The sequence below is a fragment of the Mesoplodon mirus genome (genome assembly GCF_964341445.2).
Source record: "Mesoplodon mirus genome assembly, chromosome: 4".
In the NCBI taxonomy this organism is placed as follows: domain Eukaryota; kingdom Metazoa; phylum Chordata; class Mammalia; order Artiodactyla; family Ziphiidae; genus Mesoplodon; species Mesoplodon mirus.
The window spans coordinates 40,358,515-40,379,251 of record NC_138979.1 but is presented as its reverse complement, the minus strand read 5'-3'; the positions used below and the strand labels follow the sequence as shown (position 1 = coordinate 40,379,251).

The 20,737-nt window shown below is 47.5% G+C and overlaps 1 protein-coding gene across 6 annotated transcripts in view; it reads right to left on the bottom strand.

Annotated features, from left to right (window-relative positions):
• NTRK3 (neurotrophic receptor tyrosine kinase 3) overlaps window positions 1-20,737 on the bottom strand; it is a gene marked incomplete at its 3' end in the record, with an annotated part of 369,901 nt that overhangs the window by 73,008 nt on the left and 276,156 nt on the right. For 2 of the 6 annotated variants that reach the window (XM_082619633.1, XM_082619634.1), the window contains 2 exons: window positions 17,786-17,920; window positions 16,088-16,410 (listed from right to left, as the gene is read on the bottom strand). The exons of 3 other annotated variants lie outside the window; for them this stretch is intronic. In XM_082619633.1, the coding sequence (XP_082475759.1) occupies window positions 16,292-16,410; window positions 17,786-17,920 (254 nt within the window). Of the gene's footprint in view, window positions 1-16,087; window positions 16,411-17,785; window positions 17,921-20,737 lie in introns of those variants that run through there. One more of the 6 variants, XM_082619635.1, reaches the window with a different exon arrangement.

The following is a 20,737-nucleotide window of genomic DNA, read 5'->3' as shown; positions in this document are numbered from 1 at the left end:
GCTGTCTTAAGGAGAGCCCACTGGCTACTTGGGGATTCTTGGGGAGTCCCTAAATACCCAGGGGTGTCTGCAGTGGGCCACAAGGCAGGGATGCAGGGACACACAGCACCTCTGGTGGGCGCTGCCGGTCAGCCATCCCCCTCATTCAGCTTAGCTACCAAAAGTATGGAAATGCCTGCTGTTATTCATAAGAATAGAAAAATAAAACAAAATAAGCCAAGTTTCCAAACAGTAAAATAAAGATGGTATATCCACACAGTGGAACATTATCCAGCCATTAAAAATCATGCTGCAACTCTGTGTTTATTGAGGCTGTGGAGAATCTCATTCTCATATATTATTACTGAGGGTACACATTGGTATAACCTCATATGGGTTATAGGTACAAAATAGGTATACCAAATAGCCTGTGGGGATTATTTGGCCCTGTATTAATGTTGTATTTAGGTTCAACCATATTTATTTAGGTTTATTATATTTTTTTTATTATTATTATTTTTTTTCTGTACGCGGGCCTCTCACTGCTGCGGCCTCTCCCGCTGCGGAGCACAGGCTCCGGACACACAGGCTCCGCGGCCATGGCTCGCGGGCCCAGCCGCTCCGCGGCATGTGGGATCTTCCGGGATCGGGGCACGAACCCGTGTCCCCTGCATCGGCAGGCGGACTCTCAACCACTGCGCCACCAGGGAAGCCCTAGGTTTATTATATTTTTGATCAATCCATTGAAGTTATTTGTAAGAGCAAAATATTATAAAGAAATTAAATGAATTTGGATACACCAAGGCAATGGAATAGCATGTATCTCTAAAAATAAAAACAATGAGCAATTTCTCTCAGAGCTCCAAAAAGCTTGCAGGGGGAATACTATAAAGCACAGGATAATATGTGTGATATAGTTTTACATGTGCAAAATGGAGGAAAAACAAGAGCATATATTAATATTTGTTTATATATAATTTGTTTAGATATAATTCATAAGGACACACAATAGCAGTGGTTACCTCTGTGGTGATGGTGGTGGTGGTACAATGAACCTGCAGATGAGGGACAGGTGTAGGAAGAATTCATGTATATATGTAACATATATATAATATATATTATATATATAATAACTGAGGTAAACAATACCTCAATAAAGTTTGTATATAAAATATTTATTTTACATCAACATATTACATATATTTATTATATATATCATACATATAAACTTTATTTTACATATATATTTACATATAAATAAATAAACTTTATTGAGGTATTATTTACCTACCATAAATCTCACCCATTTTAATGTACAATTCAATGATTTTTAGTAAATCTACCAGTGGCACAACCATCACCATAATCCAGTTTTAGTACATTTTCAACACCCCAATAAGATCTCTTGGGTCCATTTACAGGTAATCCCCATTCCCAACCCCAAACCTAGGCAACCACTAATCTACTTCTTGTCTACATAGATTTGCCTCTTTGGGACATTTCATAGAAGTGGCATCGTGCAAAACAGGATCTTTCACTACTTAGTATATTGGTTTTTTTTTTTTTTTTTTTTTTTTTTTTTGCGGTATGCGGGCCTCTCACTGTTGTGGCCTCTCCCGTTGCGGAGCACAGGCTCCGGACGCACAGGCCCAGCGGCCATGGCTCACGGGCCCAGCCTCTCCACGGCATGTGGGATCTTCTCGGACCGGGGCACGAACCCATGTCCCCTGCATCGGCAGGCGGACTCTCAACCACTGCGCCACCAGGGAAGCCCAGTATATTGTTTTTGATGTATATTGTTTTTGATGTTCATTCATGTAGCATATATCAGTACTCCATTCCTTTCTACTGTTGAGTAGTATTCCATTGTTTGTGTATCCCATATTTTGTTTATCATCAGTTGATACACATTTGGGTTGTTTCTACTTTTTGGCTATTTTGAAAAATGCAGCTATGAACATTCATGCACAAGTTGTGTGTGTGTGTGTGTGTGTATGTGTTTGAACCATGTGAATAGATTATCTATAAAAAGTCTTTAATATTGCAAAAGATTAGTTAAATGGCACATGAAACAATCTTATTAAAAAGGAAGTAGCAAAGCAATGGGTGTGTTGTGCACATGCACATAGAATGATTTGATTCTGTTTAATAATTAAATAAGAACATAAAAAAGATTTGAAAGGCAGAAAGCTAAAATGTTAGCAGTGTTGTCTCTGGGTGATGGGACTGTGGATAATTTATGTGTTTGTGTGCTTTTCTGTATTTCAACAAATTGTCTACTGTGAATATAAATTACTTTTGTAATCAGAAACAAACCACAATGCTATTAGAAGAAAAACACCATCATACCCATGCAATTTCTCCAAGGTCTTTACCTCTCTGCTGCGGAAAGATACCCTCCCAATAGTCCCCACGTAGGGGAGGGGAGAGTGCATCCTATCTCTCTCTCTCTCTCTGTCTCTCTCTGTTTAATGCTGGTCACAGCATCCAGAAAACAGCAGATCCCCAATAAATACAAATCAATTTTGGAGACCTCAAGATCAGTCTCCATGGCAACCTGACAAGGGCATAACACTATATGAGCACCGCCCCAGTGTGGAGATAGTCCAGCACAAAGAACACCTGACTTGAACAGCCTGAGGCTGCCAATGGACCATAGTATTTATCTATGTGGCAATGGGATCAGGCTTCCCAGACTCAAAGAGGCAGACATCCCTCTAAATGATGGAACATTGAAAGTCTGAACTGATCATCCTGATTGTGGGTTCCCTGAACTGCCATTTCTATTTATACAGCTGCAAACAGATGTCATGATTCAATATCTTCCAGAACTACATTTAAGAACTAAGTGTCCTTTCTCTATGTTTACCTCATTCACAATTTCATCATATTGCTTCATAATTACTCATTTGTCTGCACCAGGCCTGTCCCTTACATTTGTAGGACCTGGGACAATAGAATAATTAGAAGCTCACATCTCACATATTCAAAAATTCGGAAGTCATAAATCAAGCTAACACGCTCTTAAATAAGGTACATCCTATCTTCCTACTCTATTGAATATATTTTCAGAATGACCTGAAGAACCAGGTACAAATTTAGACATCTCAGGCTCCTTGGAGTTGGGAGTTGGGCCATGCGGTGCCAGAGAGCTGGTCCCTGGCTTCCTCCCCTTTTCCATTGCACAGCCAAAGAAGCACCAGGCGCCCCAGCTTGAGCCACCCCTCACCCCTCACTCACACTCCCATCTGCCCCCAAACAGCAGCCCCTTGGCCAACTCTTGGGCTTTACAGGGCACACACCTGCAGTGCAGCCCACCCTTAGGAGAAAAGACCAACAGACAGGCCTGCACGTGCCCTGGAAGTGGGCTAAGGACCATTTTGGTAAGGAATTCTGGTTTAGGCAACTGCAGCTTTATCTAGAAGGGGCGTGGGACAGGGGCTGTGGATGCCATGGCCCTCGGACTCCTGGCAGCTGAAGGAGGGCCCTGAAAAGTATGAAAACCCTCTTGCCCAAGATTAAGGGATACCGATCTGTATTCCCACTAGACTGGATTTCTTGACCTTGGCACTACTGACATTTTGGGCCAGGTAATTCATTGTTATGGGGGCTGTCAGTTATGGGGGCTATACCCTTATTTGTGATAATCGAACTCCCTGGGAGACAAGTCATCCCTTCCCCCAATAAGAACCAATGCAATAGACTGTGAAGCTCTAGAGGGCAGGAAATACAACTGCTTCACTTAGTGGCAGAGTAGATGCCCAATAACTGTTTGAAGGATGAATCAATGAACCAACATCAACTCATGACCTCAGAGGCATTCTTGAAAGACCTTATTTTCCTGGTGAGGATTGTGAAATACTGGGGACAAAGGACTCCTTAGAACAAGCTGAGAGCTGTTCTTGATCCCCCAGATATAAATGATAAATCTGGGTTATAAAGGTAAAAACGCTAGGAAGCATAAACACGGTGTCGTGCACCCAGGACCCCAAGGACGGGACAACTCCCTCTGTCTGACGCATGTATTGAGTTGACCCGATGAGGCTCCTTAAGACCTTATGCATTTCATGGTCCAATCTTTCTCCACCAAAGCTGCCCAGGTTAGGTGAATGAGGGAGAGACCAGGGTCTCTAAACTTAAATAGACACTCCTAAGGGACCTGGTAGAACACTGTTAAGCCCTACATGTTCCTTAGACAAATCCAAATGCGATGCACAATGAGGGCTATGATGCACATGATGAGACTTCTGACCTGCAAGGTGCTGATTGCAAAAGCTCTTCATCCCCCTGACATTCATTCTCCCTGTCCTCACCATTGGGATTTTGCAAACCCTGTTCATGCTGAGTCTCTTCAATTGGCCAATAATATTTACTGCTGTATCAAGCCCACGTTCCTTCTCCAGAGCAAGCACGCACCCAACCTCCCAGTTTTCTTTATAATAGATGAATTCCTTCTTGTACAGTTCCCACATTCCTAGCAACCGAGCATACATAGTTATATCCAGTTGAGTTTGGGTTGGCACTTTAGGGGCAGTGGTGATGTTTGCATGAAGAAATGAAGTTCTGATGGAGTCCAACACTTGGAGCAAAGTGCATAACTGGTACCATTCACTGGTACCAAGGGGACCTAGACTTGATTTCAGAATCTGCTCATGCCTCAGTTTTCCCTAAAGTGGCAGGTCTCAAAATGTGGTCCAAATAGCCCTGGTGGTCCTGAGACCCTCTCGGGAGATCCATGTGTCAAAACTATTTTCCTAGGAATACTAAGATGGTCTGTCCTTTTGTTCACTTTCATTCTCTCACAGGTATACGAGGAGTTTTTCCAGTGACTTCCTGACATGTGATGGCATCATTGCTCTGATGGCTAAATAAAATGTGTGTGTGTGTGTGTGTGTGTGTGCGCGCACTTGTGTTTTCCAATGTTTCTCAGTTTTAATTTAAATTACAGTAATTGTAGATGAATATAACCCACATAAACAAAAACTCTTCAAGGTCTTTGTAATTTCTGAGTGTAAAGGGGTTCCAAGACCAGAAAGTTTGAGAACCACTGTCCTAGAGCAAGAATGCTAGTCATACTTCTACAGCATTGCAAGTAGGGAGTGGGGAAAAAAATATTTGGAAGACCTTTCTGTGAGGTAGAGTAAGTTACCGAATATAAAAATAAGTACACTTTCAAGAGTTTTATAACAGGAGTGTCACTGTGACATTTTAACTGCAAAATGTTCTCTAGGTTCTTCGAAGTGGCAAAAAAACAAGTCTAGAAAAAAAGCAAAAGTATTAATATTTTCAGTAAAAGCAATACATCTTAAACACAACATTGCTTGTTTGGAGGTTTACCGATGATCTGATTTGCACCTGGACCAGCCTCAACTCAAACACCCCCAACCTGTCCAAAGATTGGCTCTATTTGTTGGCATCCCTGAGAGCGTCAATTACACTTGCAATTTTAAATTTGACTGCAATTTTGAGATTATCAGTGGCTTTCAGTTACCCATGCTATAGAATCAGGATGTATTATCAAACAGAAGTATTTTTGTTAATACCTAAACAATATCACTTAGGAAAATAAACAGACGAAAGACCCCATTCCCTCTAGCTTTAACACCAATCCTTCCATCACATCTGATTTTCCCTTTTTAAATTTCTTTAATTCCTTTTCCCCCTTCACGTAACATAGATGCTATTTTCTTGCCACCCTCACCCAAGTCCCTAGGTGTTTTGACCACATGGCATCATTCATACGCCCAGTATACCTAGAAGAGGCATATGACAATTGGCTCCATTTTTTAGATGGAACAACTGACACATGAAATCCACCTTCCCAGATCAACATGGCCAACTGATGGCCAGGCCACCAACTGCTACCCAAGATGCTACCCACCCATATTGAAGCGGGGGTCCCCAGATCCTTGTTTGAAGAGGCACAAGCTGGAAGCTGATGGGGGCATTTCTAGAAACTGCCTCTCCCTGACTCACAGAAGCAAAAGCCACGCATTTTCTTAATTAAAAGAACAATAATAGTAATCATAATAACAGATAAGGAGAGGTCAAGAGCATGTCACCAACAAGAAAAGTTTTACCATTTCAAGGCTGGGGCAGATGTATCGTGAACTACCATCTCAAGCCCAGCCACTTTTCTACATCCAGCTTCCATCTTCTGTGCTATAAATAATTCAGAGTTTTCTTTTTTCTTAAATATCACAAAACCAAGTCGGAATCTTTATGTGAAGGATTCTGCTGTGTCCCTCTCTCCCTCCTCCTCTCCCTCCCTAGCCAGCCCAGGCAACTCCCAGGAGAACGACCCCTCAAGCTTTAACATTTATTCTTTGACATTTCAGACTATTTGTTAGGCAGAGCTGCCTTCTTGAGATCAAAGTTGGAAAATCTTGCCAAGAACTCCCGCTTGGCCCTGTCCAACTGTGACAGCGAGGGTCTATTAACCTCCAAGCATCTGCTTCATTCCTCTTTGGGAGAAATCCACCAACCCTCACCCAGAAGGGCAGCCATCCTCTCCCTCTTCCACCCTCCCCAGCACTCCAGGAGGGGGCAGAGGTCACCCTTCCCATGTGATACACTAAGATACTCAGCACAGAGAGACAGACCCCAGAACCAAAAGATGTCCCCTACTAGGAGACAACAGTGACTCACGGGGACATGGTATTTGGGACACCTGTCTGGGTAGGATCTTTTTTTTTTTTTTTTTTGTGGTACGTGGGCCTCTCACTGCTGTGGCCTCTCCCATTGCAGAGCACAGGCTCTGGACGCACAGGCTCAGCGGCCATAGCTCACGGGCCCAGCCGCTCCACGGCATGTGGGATCTTCCCAGACTGGGGCACGAACCCACGTCCCCTGCATCGGCAGGCGGACTCTCAACCACTGCGCCACCAGGGAAGCCCTGGGTAGGATCTTTTATCTGAGGAACAGCAAGCTCAGAGACAAATATGGAACAAGGAAAGGACTTACCCAAGTCATTTTGCTGGCGGTAGTGCTGAGACTGATGCTAGCTCTTCACTGCCGTGCACTACTGCTAGATGATGTCACCTCCATCCACCTGGGAGGGTGACCAGGTTTAGGGCTGAAGTCTTAAGCTCTTACATGAAATGACTTACCATTTTCTTCTGAGGCATTGCAGTGTAGGGTTCCTGAACTTCACAAGAGCACCTACCCACCAGCTGCCAGAATCATTTCTTCCTCCATACAAAGCCGAGGGCCAAACTGGGGGACCGAGCCTAAAGCTGGGCAAAGGTGTCGGGGTGTTGTGGTTCACCTTTTTTCTTTTTCTTTTTTTTTTTTTTTGTGGTGGTTCATCTTGATGTAAGAGGTCAGTGGTTGACTAACCCATCTTGCTTGGTTCTTCTTCAAAAAGCTTCTGCCCACACCCTGACCCAGTGTTGCCTAGAGTGTATGCATGAGTCTATTTAGAGTGAAGAGTGTTTTATGTTCAATTAGATTGGGAAAGAGGTAGGATAAAAAGGGTTATTTAAAGGAGAACTTCTCAGAGGCTTTAGTATCCTAACATGCATGGTAAACCTACAAGAGGTTGGCTATACCATACAATGCTCTCCAAAGTTATTTGATGTGCTCTTAGCATCTTATGAAACTAGAGGGAAACATTTCCACAGCCAAGGAAAAGGAGAGCACTTGATCCTTACAGCATGATTTATTTAATAACAAGTTGGGCATTCAAATGAAGACAGGACCCCATTGTAGAAACTGAAGCTTTCCCAGAAAACTGATCAATCCATGTAGGGCAGTAGTTGGTCAAGTGGCTGACCCACAAAATTACTAAGATGGCCAAAGATACCATCCTGAAAATGCACAGTGGTGTCATTCTGGTCTTTTTAATGACCAGATTGTCCATTTGGTATCAAAGGTACTATGCAGCAATTGCCTGTTATAATACCGGGAAATGTCAAGTTGACAGCCATAAAGATTGAACGATTCCATGAGTCATTCACACATGAACTCAGAATTTCAGTTCTCGCAGGAAGGACATTCTCAGAATATATTCTTTATTCATGGTGCCTCTTCTACCCACCCTCCCCCCCCAGAGTCAAGTTCTCACTGGCCAGCTCTGCATCTGGCTCCCTCTGAAGCAAAAGGCTTTGGTCCAGAGCTGTGGCTCTAAGATGGGAGCGACAAGAGAGATCTTGGCTGTGCCCTCTCAGCCAGCATGAGTTTTCAGAGACCTAACGCTCATGACAAAAATTGCTTTGAGATTTCCTCTCAGGTTCTCTGTCACATGAGTCTTTTTCTCAAAATTAACCGTAAGAGAAGGCTGACACGTTGGTGTATACATAATACGTGGGCTGGACTTAGCATCTAGCCTGCATTCCAGAATTTTCCTTCTCCCTAAGATTGCTTGTAGGAGGGCCCTGGGAGAGGTGCCTACATTGGTTGGCCCATGGGACACAGACTTTAGGACTTGTCCTTCTTGACTGTGGCAGCAGGAGGGCAGATCTTGGAGACAGTTTGTCTGGCCAGTGCTGAGAAAGGTTGGCAGTGAGACAGCGTTTGTAGGTCCAGGGGTCTCCTGTGTTATGGAATCTAAACCCTCTCAGCTCCAAACTCAAGGACGTTCCATGTCTCCCTGCTCCCAACACCCTCGAGAACCTGGCTGTGTGTAGTAAATATCTCCCTAGGCCTGTCCAGCTACTAAGAACTGTGGCACAGACTGTAGACAGATGTCATTCCTCCAAGAGCACCCGGGACCCCTCCCCGCCAGCCCCACACCTTCTCTTCCCCTGAGAAGTCCATCTGGGAGTCAGGATCACATGACTTTGGCCAAAGGCTGTTGCAAACGTTGCAATGTAATGGACATTGCACTGCAATTTTAAAACATTATCACGAGGACCAAAACAGACCAAAGCTGGTGTGTGCTTCAGAGTTAAAAAGTAGGTGGCATTTCAGAGCTCTATAAAAGAAGCATCACCAGACCATATTTGACAGCAGTGAAGTCCCTTTACAGGGCTTAGGTCCTTGCCCTTCTCACTGCAGAATAAACGTAGAGACAAGAGAGGGAAGCCTTGTCCCTTGTCTTTTGAAGGGAAATAGGCCGGTTGCTCCACTGAGGTCCCCAAAGCCCGAACCAGGCTTCATTTTGCTGCCATGGTAACAGCACATGGGAGGTAGAAATGGGGAAGGGGAAAGAGAGTTCCATAGACAAGCTGGGTGTCACTGTCAGCCACCAAGGCCTCCGCCATTACTCACCCAAGTCAGGCTTGGTGGGGTTTTTCCGAACTGACATGACACTCTGTTCCTCAAACTTGGATGGAGCCACAAGTTGGACACAACCCTGGAGCTCATACCTTAGAGCAGCCTCAACCCTTGGTCTTCAAACCTTCTCCATAGCCATGTGGGCCATTCTGATCCACCTTCCAAACTCTCAGACAGCGCCTGACATCGCTCTCAGACAGGGTGTGAAGGGAGAATTGCTCTTTCCCTCTCAGAGAAGCCAGGCTCCATTCTTCCTGCCTTATGCCACATGCCTTTCCCTCCACTCTCAGCCAAATCAAAGTCAGGTTCATGGACATCAGAGCGGCCTTAAGCGGCTCCTATTTGCAGAGGGTCATGGGAAGGCACGTGATCCTGAGAAGCCCAGGGCTGCCTCTGGTCTGAGTAGGAAGCTCATGCATCCCCTGTTTTCCAGGCTTGAAAGTCTCACCAAAGCCCTCAGTCAGGATTTCTCTACAGCTCGGATCTTCCCTGGGAACTTGGAAATCCTGCCTTTCTCCTCTACCCAAGTAGTTCCATATTCCTTCCCAAACTGGACCTGCATGGACCTGGCCTTGCCTTTGGCACAGAATCTGAGTCATCAGCATCCTCTGTGTCCCTCTAGGATCTGTGCTTCTCAGAGATCCTCCTGCCTTTCTTGTTTCTTTCTTGCACGGGAGCCGAACAGGCTGTAGTCAAAGGCTAACCCCAATATCTCCCTCACTCTCCCCAGTTCTCACAATGCTCCACCCCCAAACCTGCAGAATATCTGAGCAATGCATCCGCCTCCAGCTGGAAGGCAAAGGGGGTGGGGAAGGAAGAGCTACTGCTCTCAGGTACACACCCAGGAGGGGACAGGGTCCTGATGGAAAGAGACGAAAGGCAGCGAGCTCTTAGGCCTCATCACCCACCCAATCTCCTCCCCGAGCAAGCAGAGCTTAAGTCCCAGGGGCAAACTGGGGTCACTTTATCGAAGGAGGAATTGGGATTAAAATCCTACCCTCAGAATCCTGATGAAATTTCCAAACCACGTGCAGAAGCAGACGAGAAACCTGATCTCTTGCCAGCAAGAGATCTTCAACTCACTTTGGGTTCAAGGAGGGTGGAAGGAGGCTTACTGAGCTCTGGGAGATATGATTAGCTCTTGGCTGAGGTTTTCTTGAGAGGTGAGCAGGGCGGGGGCGGGGGGGCGGTACGGGATTTCTAAAGGCAAAATGCAGAACCAGAGCTATCCAAGGCAACTGAGGCCACAGGCCGCTTCGGCCGCTCCCCAGCAGTACAGTGGGGATGTCAGGGGTGGGGCAAAGCTAGGGGTGTGGGGGAGTGGAGCTTCAGGCCTCCTGGACAATTCGGATGCAGACCCGGTGCCCCTGAAGCTCCCACCCTCCTCGCGGCCCCGTCGCCTCCTCCGATGTCACACTGAAGAGTTTTCCCTCTGTCCTTCCCAAAGGAGCCTCAGAGCAGCCAGCATCCCTTCACCTTCACGCCTCCCCGTCTGTCCCTCACTGCTACCCTCATCTTGCTCTCCATTTCAGAGTCACTCTGGAGGCCACCTGTGAGTCTAGCCGGAGCTCCGAGTCGGTAAACACTGAAGGAACAAAGGCCCTCTGCCTGATCCGCATGTGGCGCAGTCCAGGAAGCTACACACAATGAGGTCACCCTGCATTGATCTGCCGGCTCCCCGTGCTGTCTCCACAGCATCAAACCCTTCCTGGCGTCTAGCTCCTGTATCTGAGATGCTTGAGCCTCTGCTCAGGCCTGGCCTTGACCTGCAGGAGCTGGGCAGAGCCAAGGGAAGCGTCCCGGCCCAGCACTAGGCTGAGGTCACACCTGCGGCTGGGGACGGGGAGCATGTGGTGCCTGGGAGCTTGGCTATAGAAAAGAATTCCCACGTAAGAAGGGAGAGACAGGGTAGCCCAGAGCCCAGTTTCTTGGCTTCCAAATTGAAGATGCTTGGCATCTGCTCTTTCCCTGGGTGAGAAGCACATGGCCGAGCTTCCACACACCAGGAGGTCTTTGAGGAAGGGTGAAAAAAGTTCAGATAGGGGTGCAGAAGTCAGGCAAGGATCTTCCTTCCACTACCTTCCTGCCTGAAGCTGCTTCCGCTTACCTACCAACTTGAGGATCAGGTGTGTCTCAGCCAACAAGTCCTTCTTTTTTTTTTTTTTTTTTTTTTGGCAGTACGCGGGCCTCTCACTGTTGTGGCCTCTCCCATTGCGGAGCACAGGCTCCGGATGAGCAGGCTCAGCAGCCACGGCTCACGGGCCCAGCCGCTCCGCGGCATGTGGGATCTTCCCGTACCAGGGCACGAACCCGTGTCCCCCGCATCAGCAGGTGGACGCTCAACCACTGCGCCACCAGGGAAGCCCAACAAGTCCTTCTTGACAAAGATGCCACCCTCGTCTGTTTGGGGATCTCACCAAATGAAAGCCAGATGATTCATCTTAGATGTAAGAACAGCCACACTTTCAGGCATCAAGGGTCACTAAATGCTAGAATGGGTGAAGAAGGAGCGTGGCAGACGTTCTTTTCAAAATCATCCTGTTCGGGTGTTTCCAGGAGGAAGTTAGGGATAGCATGTAGCCCCAAAGACCCCTGAAGGACTTCATCTAGGGAGCCAGGGGGAGGCTATGACTGTGGAGACCCCAGGACTGCAGCTTTCCAGGAGCAGAAGATGGGGCTGCTCTATGGGGCAGCTGAACAGCCAACAGCACCAGGAGGTCAAAGAGACCCCATGTCAGTCCTGGCGCTGCCACTCACAGCTGTGAAAACCTGGCCTAGTGATTACTAACTCTTTCTGAGCTTCAGCTTCCTCATGGGTCAAATGTGCGTGCCTCTGAATAGGTGCTTCATAAGTTCGACATAATGATTGTTACTCATGCTCCCCAGGAAAGCCCATTCTTTGGAGCTTGGCAACCAGTTCTGGGATCTGGCCACACAACCCTAGTGAAAGACTCAGGTCCTCTCCAGAGCATGTCCCTGGAAGGTCCTACAACTGAGCTGACCACTGTCCTACAGCTTCTTAAGGGTACAGTGAGTTCCCCACCCTCTGAGCTTCAGGGAACAGGGTTCAGAACCAGGGCCCCTCAATCACTCCTTCCAGAATGAAGATCCAGACAGCACATGGCAAGCACACTGGTTTCACGGATTGAAGCTTCGCCACGAAATCCCCTAAGACCAAAATGTAAGCTCAAGTCCGAGAAAGCCACTGTGAAACCCTGTGGGTGAGATTCCAAACACAGAGCTACAGGTCTTGTTGGTCCCCTGAGCCTCCCTGCCTGAAGCCAGTCCAACCCAGCATCCTTGGTGGGCTGAGTTCCTCTCTCCACGCCTCCCCTGTGCCAGCTCTGACTGCTCCAGAGCCTCTAACGTTGGGGTAGATGCCATGAGACTTCAAAGCCCAGCAGGAAAGCATGGGGAACAGAGTCCTGGACACTCAACACAGCTCCCCAGTCTCAGCCAGTCCTCATTCCTCCCGGCAACTTTTTCATGCTTCCCTGCCATCTGCCATGGCCTCTTCTGCTGCTTTAGACCTTCTCAACGCTCTTAGATGTTCTCACTTGCAGCACAAGGCCTTGCCTTACACTTGATAGGCAAAATAGAAGCCACCAGACAAGAACTCTCTCACTCCCTTGCCCGCCCCAAACCTCTAAACCCTCATCTTTTCCTCTTCCTCCTGCTGCACCAGGAGAGCTCTCCCTCCATGTGGCTGAGCCTTCCTCCTGAGGATGGGCGCTTTTCTTTCCCATCTTCCCAGGGGCCGTTTCTATACATCATCTTTTCTCCCATGCATTGGCAGCCTCTACGCATCTTGATAAAACAAAACTTAAATATCTCTACTTATTAATAATGAAATTCTCCCTAGAATCCATGCAGCCCGAAGGTCCCAAAGACAGTCTCAACCCTTGGGGCATCCCTGGTCCAATCCTGGAACCCTTGAGAACAGGAGAATGTGGAGCTGGGGCAACCCCCTACCCAGGCCACTATATAGAAAAGGAGCTTCCATTAGGGATGAGGTGAGGCGAGGGCTCAAACCAAGCTAGACTTAAATAAGAGATTGAGTAAGGGTAAGTAGAAAAAGCACCAACCTAGCCGAATCAATCCCTGTTGGACTTCCACCTTGAGCTCACCCACCTTACTTCTGCATGCCTCATCTTTACTTCCTAAGTAAGAAGCCCCAAGAAAGCCTACTGAGACCAAGGGAAGGGTCAAAATCCTCCCAGTCCCCGACCTCCTCTCTTGTTCCAAATCTCCTACATACAAAGTCCCTTCCTCCTAAAAGGAAGATATTGTAAGTTACAGAAGGCATTTTGACCCTTCTAGCTGGGTCAGGGCCCAGGAACCAAGGGCAGACAGATACAGCCAGCTCATCTAAGCATTTTAGCCTCAGTAGGACCCCAGGACTCTCTGCCTCTCCTTTTCTGGTAGCCCACATGAGACCTGACATAAGAGTTTGGCCTACCTTAGTGTGTATGTGTCTGGGGGGGGGCAGGGGGTGGTCTCTGGATGATCGGCATGTTGGCCTACAAGCCCAGACCCCCCATCTTCCTTTGGGCAAAGTCACTTCCCCAAGATCCATAAGGGAGATATAAAACCACTCCAACCAAGGGAAAATTTACACTGGCTTACTGGTGCACCAAAGATAAAGGATCCCTCAACCCCACTCCCAGACCCCCTTACACATCAGCTCTGAAGAAAGAATCTCCATAAGCCTTGGCTGTTCAGACAATAGAAGAGTCCTCAGCCACCGAAGAGACAAGGGTCTCAGTAACCTGAGTTGTATCTGAAAGAGTCAGGTTTGAACCTGGCTTCTGTCTCTTGTGCTGTGTGACCCTGAGTGAACCATTCAACTCTGTGCCTCTAATTCTTTCTCAGTAAGATGAGGAAACACTTCACTGTATGGACTCAGCCTGTATCTGGAGGGGTCTCACTGAAAGTAACCAATGGAACAGATTGTAAAATCCTTTGCAAACAGGACTTGGCTAAGAAATTTCTTTAAAAGAGTAATAGTAAAATTGGGGGGAATTAAAAAACAGGGTAGCCTGAAATTTCTATGTATCTTTAATATTCTTTGCAAAATTGCCAAATAAGAGGTCTGATCCAGTCATTTCATTAGAAAATAAAGTGTTTATTAAGAAACTATACACTGAACACTCCTATATGTCTCTGCGGAAACACAACGCCCCATGGTCATAGCACAAGGTGAGGGAAATGGCAGAATAAAAGATGCTGGGATGGATGGAGCCTGGGAGGCTGGAAATGAGGTAATGATTTACAATAATTAAAAAACATCATCCTCAAGCTTACTCCTTAAAGCCACACTCAGGAGGGGGCCCTGGCCCAAAGGGTTGGCAGGACACAATGGGGAATAGCCAGACATGAAGCAATGGGGAGCAGGATGGCGGGAGCTGGGAGGGGCTAAATAAACACACTTCTAGGCCCTGGAGAGAAGCTGAATCCCCGTGTGATACTCTGAACATTCAGGTGCCCGGGAGGCCACCCCAGATACTGGGCAAGAACTTGGGAAGCTGTGCATTTTTAAAGCCCATGGAGGTGTCTGCAGAATCAGGCTGGGAACCCGACATGAAGAACCACCATCCACAGGACTCAGGACCTAAAACCTTAAATGGGAATCCTAACGCCCAGGGAAATTTCCCAAGGCAGAGGATCTGTTATCTATTACTGCGCATCATCACTCCAAAACTTAGTGGGTTAAAACCACCACCATTTTGTCCTACGAGCTCCCCACGGTTGACCCCTCTTCCATGCTCCATCCTCAAGGGGGCAGCCTACCCCTACAACGGAGGCACCATGGGTGTGTGTGGGGGAAATAGGCCAAGCCCGAAGTCCACTCAGCCAACATGGAAGCAAATCTGGGAGAGGTTCAGGCCCTACAACTGTACCTTTCCTATTGAAGAAGGGGGAAAAGCATCCCTTTCCCTCTCCCCAGTGGATCAAGTTGAAAATGGGGGAAACAAACCTCCCTCTTTGGGAGAGGGTGGCCATGGAGTAAGGCATGAGTCAAAGCAAGCAAAGTAAACACATATATTGACCAGAGAACAGGATGACACTTCCATTGGAGCCATGAGAGGGGCTGGAGGAGGCCAATTTTTACTTCTCTTCCCCTTCAGTTCATCTTGACCTTGAAATGGTGATTCCATTGGGTGCCAAAAGTTCTCAGAGTCAAGAATAAGTAAAAGTGGGGGAAGAGAGCCAATCCCGGGATCATGGAACAGCAGGAAGGGCCTTGGTCCCTGATTCCCTTGGTCCCTTGTGGTCCTAGCAGGATGCCCAATTCACAGGCAAGACCTCCTGCAGCCAAAGCTTGTCAGAACTGCAGATCTAGAGGCCAAGAAGAAGCCCTGGAGAAATCCTCTTCTCCAAGGAGTTTTCTAATACCACTCACTGTGAGCCGTTCCAGAGAGAAGAGGAAGTAGGGGGAAAGTGTGTCCAAAAAAAAGGTATGGTTTTCTCCACCAAAAAATATATGTATATATAGAAAATGATTGGTTTCCATTCTTTCCTCTGAGACCTAATCTGGTGCCAATACTTGGGCCTGGCTCCCTCTCCTCTCACCGCGCCGTCTCCACCTCTGCTTAGATGTTCTTCCCCACGGGAGGCTGCAGGGCGACGAGGTCACTAAGAGGATGGCCTGGTATCCTAGGGAGAGCCAGGGAGACCCCACGCTTCCAAGCGGGGAAAGTGAGGCCGGAGCACGGCTGGACTTCATCAGGCTTTCTCGTGGTGGTTGGGTTGTTTGTGGAAAGCAAGAGAATGGCTAGTGTATTTAAGAGGTGGTTCCTGGTGCACAGGTTTTTAATTCTCTTTATTGGCTCTTAAGATGATGGCAGGAGCTGCCTTGGAGGCCAGAAAAAAAAAGGAGCACAGTGATGATTGGAGGGAAAGGGCAACCCTGCCAGTGGCGGATGGGGGCAAACACCCGTCTTGGTGGTGATAAAGGATGCAGGGGCACCGGCGGCTCGTGTAGTTTCTACTTAGCATCCCCGGATCCAAACAGAACAATGCCTAGAGCTTCCAACCTCTCAGAGGGCCCAGCCTACCAAGGTGACATCAAAACAGGGAGGCTTAAAAGGAGTTTTTAAAAGCCATGACGTCCTTTGCTGAAATAAACATTGACATCCTCAACATAGATGCCATGGTTAAGAGGCTTGGAATGTCCGGGAAGGCTTATTGGATTCAACATAATTTCTCTGAAACCTATAAAAAACAAAAACAAAAAAACAGAAAAACAGAAAAAGCAAAATAAAGTAAAAACCAAAACCCCCAAAGAAGATCAAAACTAGAAGGGGAAACAGAGAGGGAGCTTGAAAGGTAGGGGGAAGAACTGGAGATACGGGATACGGATACAGATATATTGGGAACAGCCAAATGAATTGTCAGCAAAAGGGAAGGACAGGAGGAGGGGATTAACTTAAAACCAAGCATGGTCAGAGAAACTGGAAACACTCCATTTTTGCTGCAGCCTCCACTGAACTGAGGAAGGGACGTGAGCAAAACATTTGGGGGCTTGGCCTTGGATTGTCCTGGAAGAGGAGGGGAGGGGCAGCCTCACCTAAGTAGGAGGAGGCCCTGATGATGAGCTTGACAGGGAGGTGGGAACAGGGCATAATCGCTAGGGTCCCTGGGGGGCAAAGGGGTGGGAGGGGAATGCTCTCCAGACCTTCCCATAATTCCAAGTCTCATAGGGGATGGAATACCCTGGAGGAGTAGCATTGGTGGCCATCAAGCCATGGGCAGCCTCAAGCAAGGAGGACTTCCATGCTAGCTCAGCTCCTCTCTGGCCCCACCCTGCCATGGACGGAATTAGGATGTCCAGAGACGTGGGTGTTCCTGATCAAATCTCCAGAATGAGGTTTTTCAGTCAACCCCGGATTAAAATAATGTCTGTAAAATAATGTCTGTAACGAGCGTGTGGGTGTTTACGTGCGTGTGCAGACAAGATAGGAGTAAGCCAACCTTTTTAGGAAAGCTGTGTGCAGGTATGTGAAGAGTGTAATGGGCAGCTAGACGTTGAGGCTATGATGGGGAGAGATCGAGTTGGTAGCACTGAGACTTTCCCCTCCTCATTCTGAGGGCATACTACGATCAAAACAGAGTTGAGTCATCTTGGACGTTGGGTGCCTTCCTTCTGCAGGGAGTGGGGTTAGATTGTGGATGGAGGAAAGTTCCTCACTGATGAGGTCATGTTTAGAGGGAGACTTGGTTTCAACATGAGATGTTTCTGTGCTAGCATCACTATGCTAACCCAGGACAAGGGCTCTCTTGGGTCTGAGGCAGAGGGAAGGCAGGCCATTGGCCTAGAGGGTCTGTGACTCCATTGTTTCTCTCCAGGCCATGGTCCCTCTCTCACTTCTCCCAGAGGCCTCACCTAGGCCCTGTGAAGTATCCTGGCCTGGAATATTTCCCTCACCTAAGGGATTTTAGTACCAATCCCACACTAGGCACCTAGGCATCCCTGAGTCCTCTGGGACCTACAGAAACTTCATGAGGTCTTAAGATCTTAAGAATTAAAATTGGTGAGGGGCACAGGGGTTCTGTACTGCATACAAAGATGTCAAAGGAGGTAACTCACCATGTGACCTTGGGTAAGACACTTCCCCACTCTGGACCTCAGGTTCCTCATATATATAGTGAGTTGATGGGACTAGATGATCTCTATTGTCCTTCAAGTTTAATATCCCATGATTGTCTATGTTTGAAAAGACCCCTGGCAGAAGAGGCAGACATGGGGGAATTAATGGTCAGTATTGAGCCCCATGTGCAAAGACATGGGGAAGTATTTTTCTTAAGTGCACAAGGCCAGAAACAGAAATCCAGGTGTCCCCAGCTCCTGTACTCACACTGCTTTACCTGTAGGGGCACCTGCTTTATTTTAGGCATAAAATCTAGATACATGGTCCCCTGAGTATCACACAGTGGCTTTAAGGAACTGCATGAGGGGATCACCATGAACTCTGTCCAACCTTTCCCTACCATGCTTACCCCTCCATCCCTCTTCTTGGGCCAGGGGAATCCTGAACTTGTGTCCATCACTGCTTTTGTCAATGCCATTTCTGGGGCTGGAAGGATGATTCCTATGAACTGAGCTGATGATCCCACAGGTCTTGAGGCCACCTTTTTGGCCCCTTCTCTCCTAGAAAAGAAATTCAGCTACTCTCCAAGAGGGAACAACATGACAAGGGGGAATGAAGAGGAGAAGAGACGGGGTGTTTGGCCCCTTGAAATCGTTCTTGCCTCAGTTAGGGCATAAACAGAACGACAAAAGCTGTTGGCTCCCTAGAGACCTGACAACTCTAAGTCCTATGAAAGAGGTATCAGAGCTTGTGAGTGAAATCTCCCTTGAAGGCCATGCAGCATCGTGGGCCCTGGAAGGCTCCACATCGGATCCGTTAAAGGCAGGGGCCAAGCCTCTGCCAAGGTCCCTGAAGCCACCTCTGTGAACATGAGCCTTTTCCCATATGAGCCGGGATCTGAAGTTTGTTTTCTCTGGAACTCTTTCCCAGGTGGAGCCTTTCCAAGATTCTAAATGCTGAAGCCTTATAGCATAAGAGGCACCGCTCCAAAATCCTCCATTCCTCCCCCTTTCACTCAGAACAACCCTGGAGCAGGAAGGAAAAGGCATATGCTCGGGGGAGGGCAGGGGGGACAAGGACCACCATGGACATGGACTTGGAAAGGGAGAGATGGCTGGAGGAAAGGCCAAAGAGGAGCAAATTTACTTCTGAAGAAAGCCTCGCCCCTCAGTGGCCCATGAACCCTCATGTCTAACCTTTACCTCCATCTGTCAACAGCTGTCCCCAGAGTCATCCAGCACAAAGCTACTCGTAGGCCCTCTGTAATTCAGAACAGAGCCTGGTCTTCAGGGACTGTCTAGGTGTATGTTTCCTAAGAAGCAAGCCAGAGACTCTGGGATCGTTTTGGGAAGGGAGGGAAGCTGTGAAGGAAAAGGCTAGGGGGTGCTAAGCACCCAGAGAATTGGATGAAAGCTTTCGGAGCCAATCCCATTGGGCCAAAAGCCGGTTAAATCTTCAAGGGCAAGTTCTTCAATATTCACTGCAGCAAGAGAAGGGCTGCCTTCTATGGCCATGCAACACAAAGGATGGTCTAGACCTTCACACCTCTCTGTTTTTCTGACAATCTTGTAAATCCTAATCATCTCACCCTCTCTGGGGTTTCATCCCAGCCCCACTCTCTTGCTCTGGCCTTGGATGTCTAGAGCTACCAGCTTTCCAGCACCCACCAGTGAGAACTTCCCTTGCATCTTCTGTCTACACATTCATTTGACTTTGGATTCTCAAGGCCTCCTTTTCTGTCCCTGCTTCTGCCTTTTTGTTATCCGACATGGTAATTTTGTTCCCTAACCCCATAAAGTGGGTTTGGGTTACGGCCTTGATAAAAGGCCCAATACCAAATGGAGACCTATTGGATTATTTCCCAACATTCCCTCATCAAATGTATTCATTCATCCTCTTAAAGTTGCTACATCACAGAAACGCTTAGCATTTACATAGCATTGGCTGTGAGAGAGAGGAGGTTGATATACACAGGAGTCCTGGCACTGAGGTCATGGGTGGCTTAATCATAGGGAATCAGAGGCACAGAGCAATTGAGATCCTTGTCCAGAGAGAGAGTGAGAGCAGGAGGGGTCCACAGGATAGATGTCAGGGTGGGGAGCTTGCGTTGTACCCCACCCCAGTCAGGAGGTATTCTAGCCACACCCTCTATACCATTCCCCAAGGGGTGAGAAGGTGTGAAGTGTCTTGAAGCATGCTGTGGGCAGGCATGGGCTAAAGAAGGGAGACTCAAGCAATGCCCGGCTATAATAGCCCTACCATCCAATGCATCACTGATCACCCTGGAATCCAAAGACCTATATAAGTTAGTGATGGTGCCAGGCACTGCTTACAGTTAATTCAGTATCTCCATTTTATTTTATTTTTAAATTAAATTTAATTTAATTTAATTTAATTTTTTTGGCTGCACCACGCAGCTTGTGGGATCTTAGTTCCCCAATCAGGGATTGAACCCAGGCCCTGGCAGTGGAAGCGCAGAGTCCTAACCACTGGACCACCAGGGAAGTCCCTCCAATATCTTTTAAAAGTTGATATTATTAACTCTATTTTACATGTGGGAAAACTAAGTCTCAGTAATATATATTACAAAAAAACTAAGTAGACTTTGTGTCAGAGTCTGATATTAAACATTGAACCACGTTTTTCATAACCTTAAACTCCTTATAATTAACTGCTTTGCAATATGGCTTCCATTTGTTGAAAATCAGTGTACGGAAAAGGAGGCAGAAACGGAGGTCATGGCCGCAGTGATGGGGACATTCTCCAAGGGAAGCAGGGCTTTACCTCCGGCTCCTTCTGCAAGGCCTGGCTGGAGGGCTAGAGTGTTCCTTCCTCACTAACAGCTTCCCTACCAGGGAGCCGAGCACCCCCCATGCCCCGCCACTGCCCTCCTCCAGTGGATGCCCAGTCCAACCCTTTCCCATGCTGCCTCATTTTCTGCAAGTGTTAGC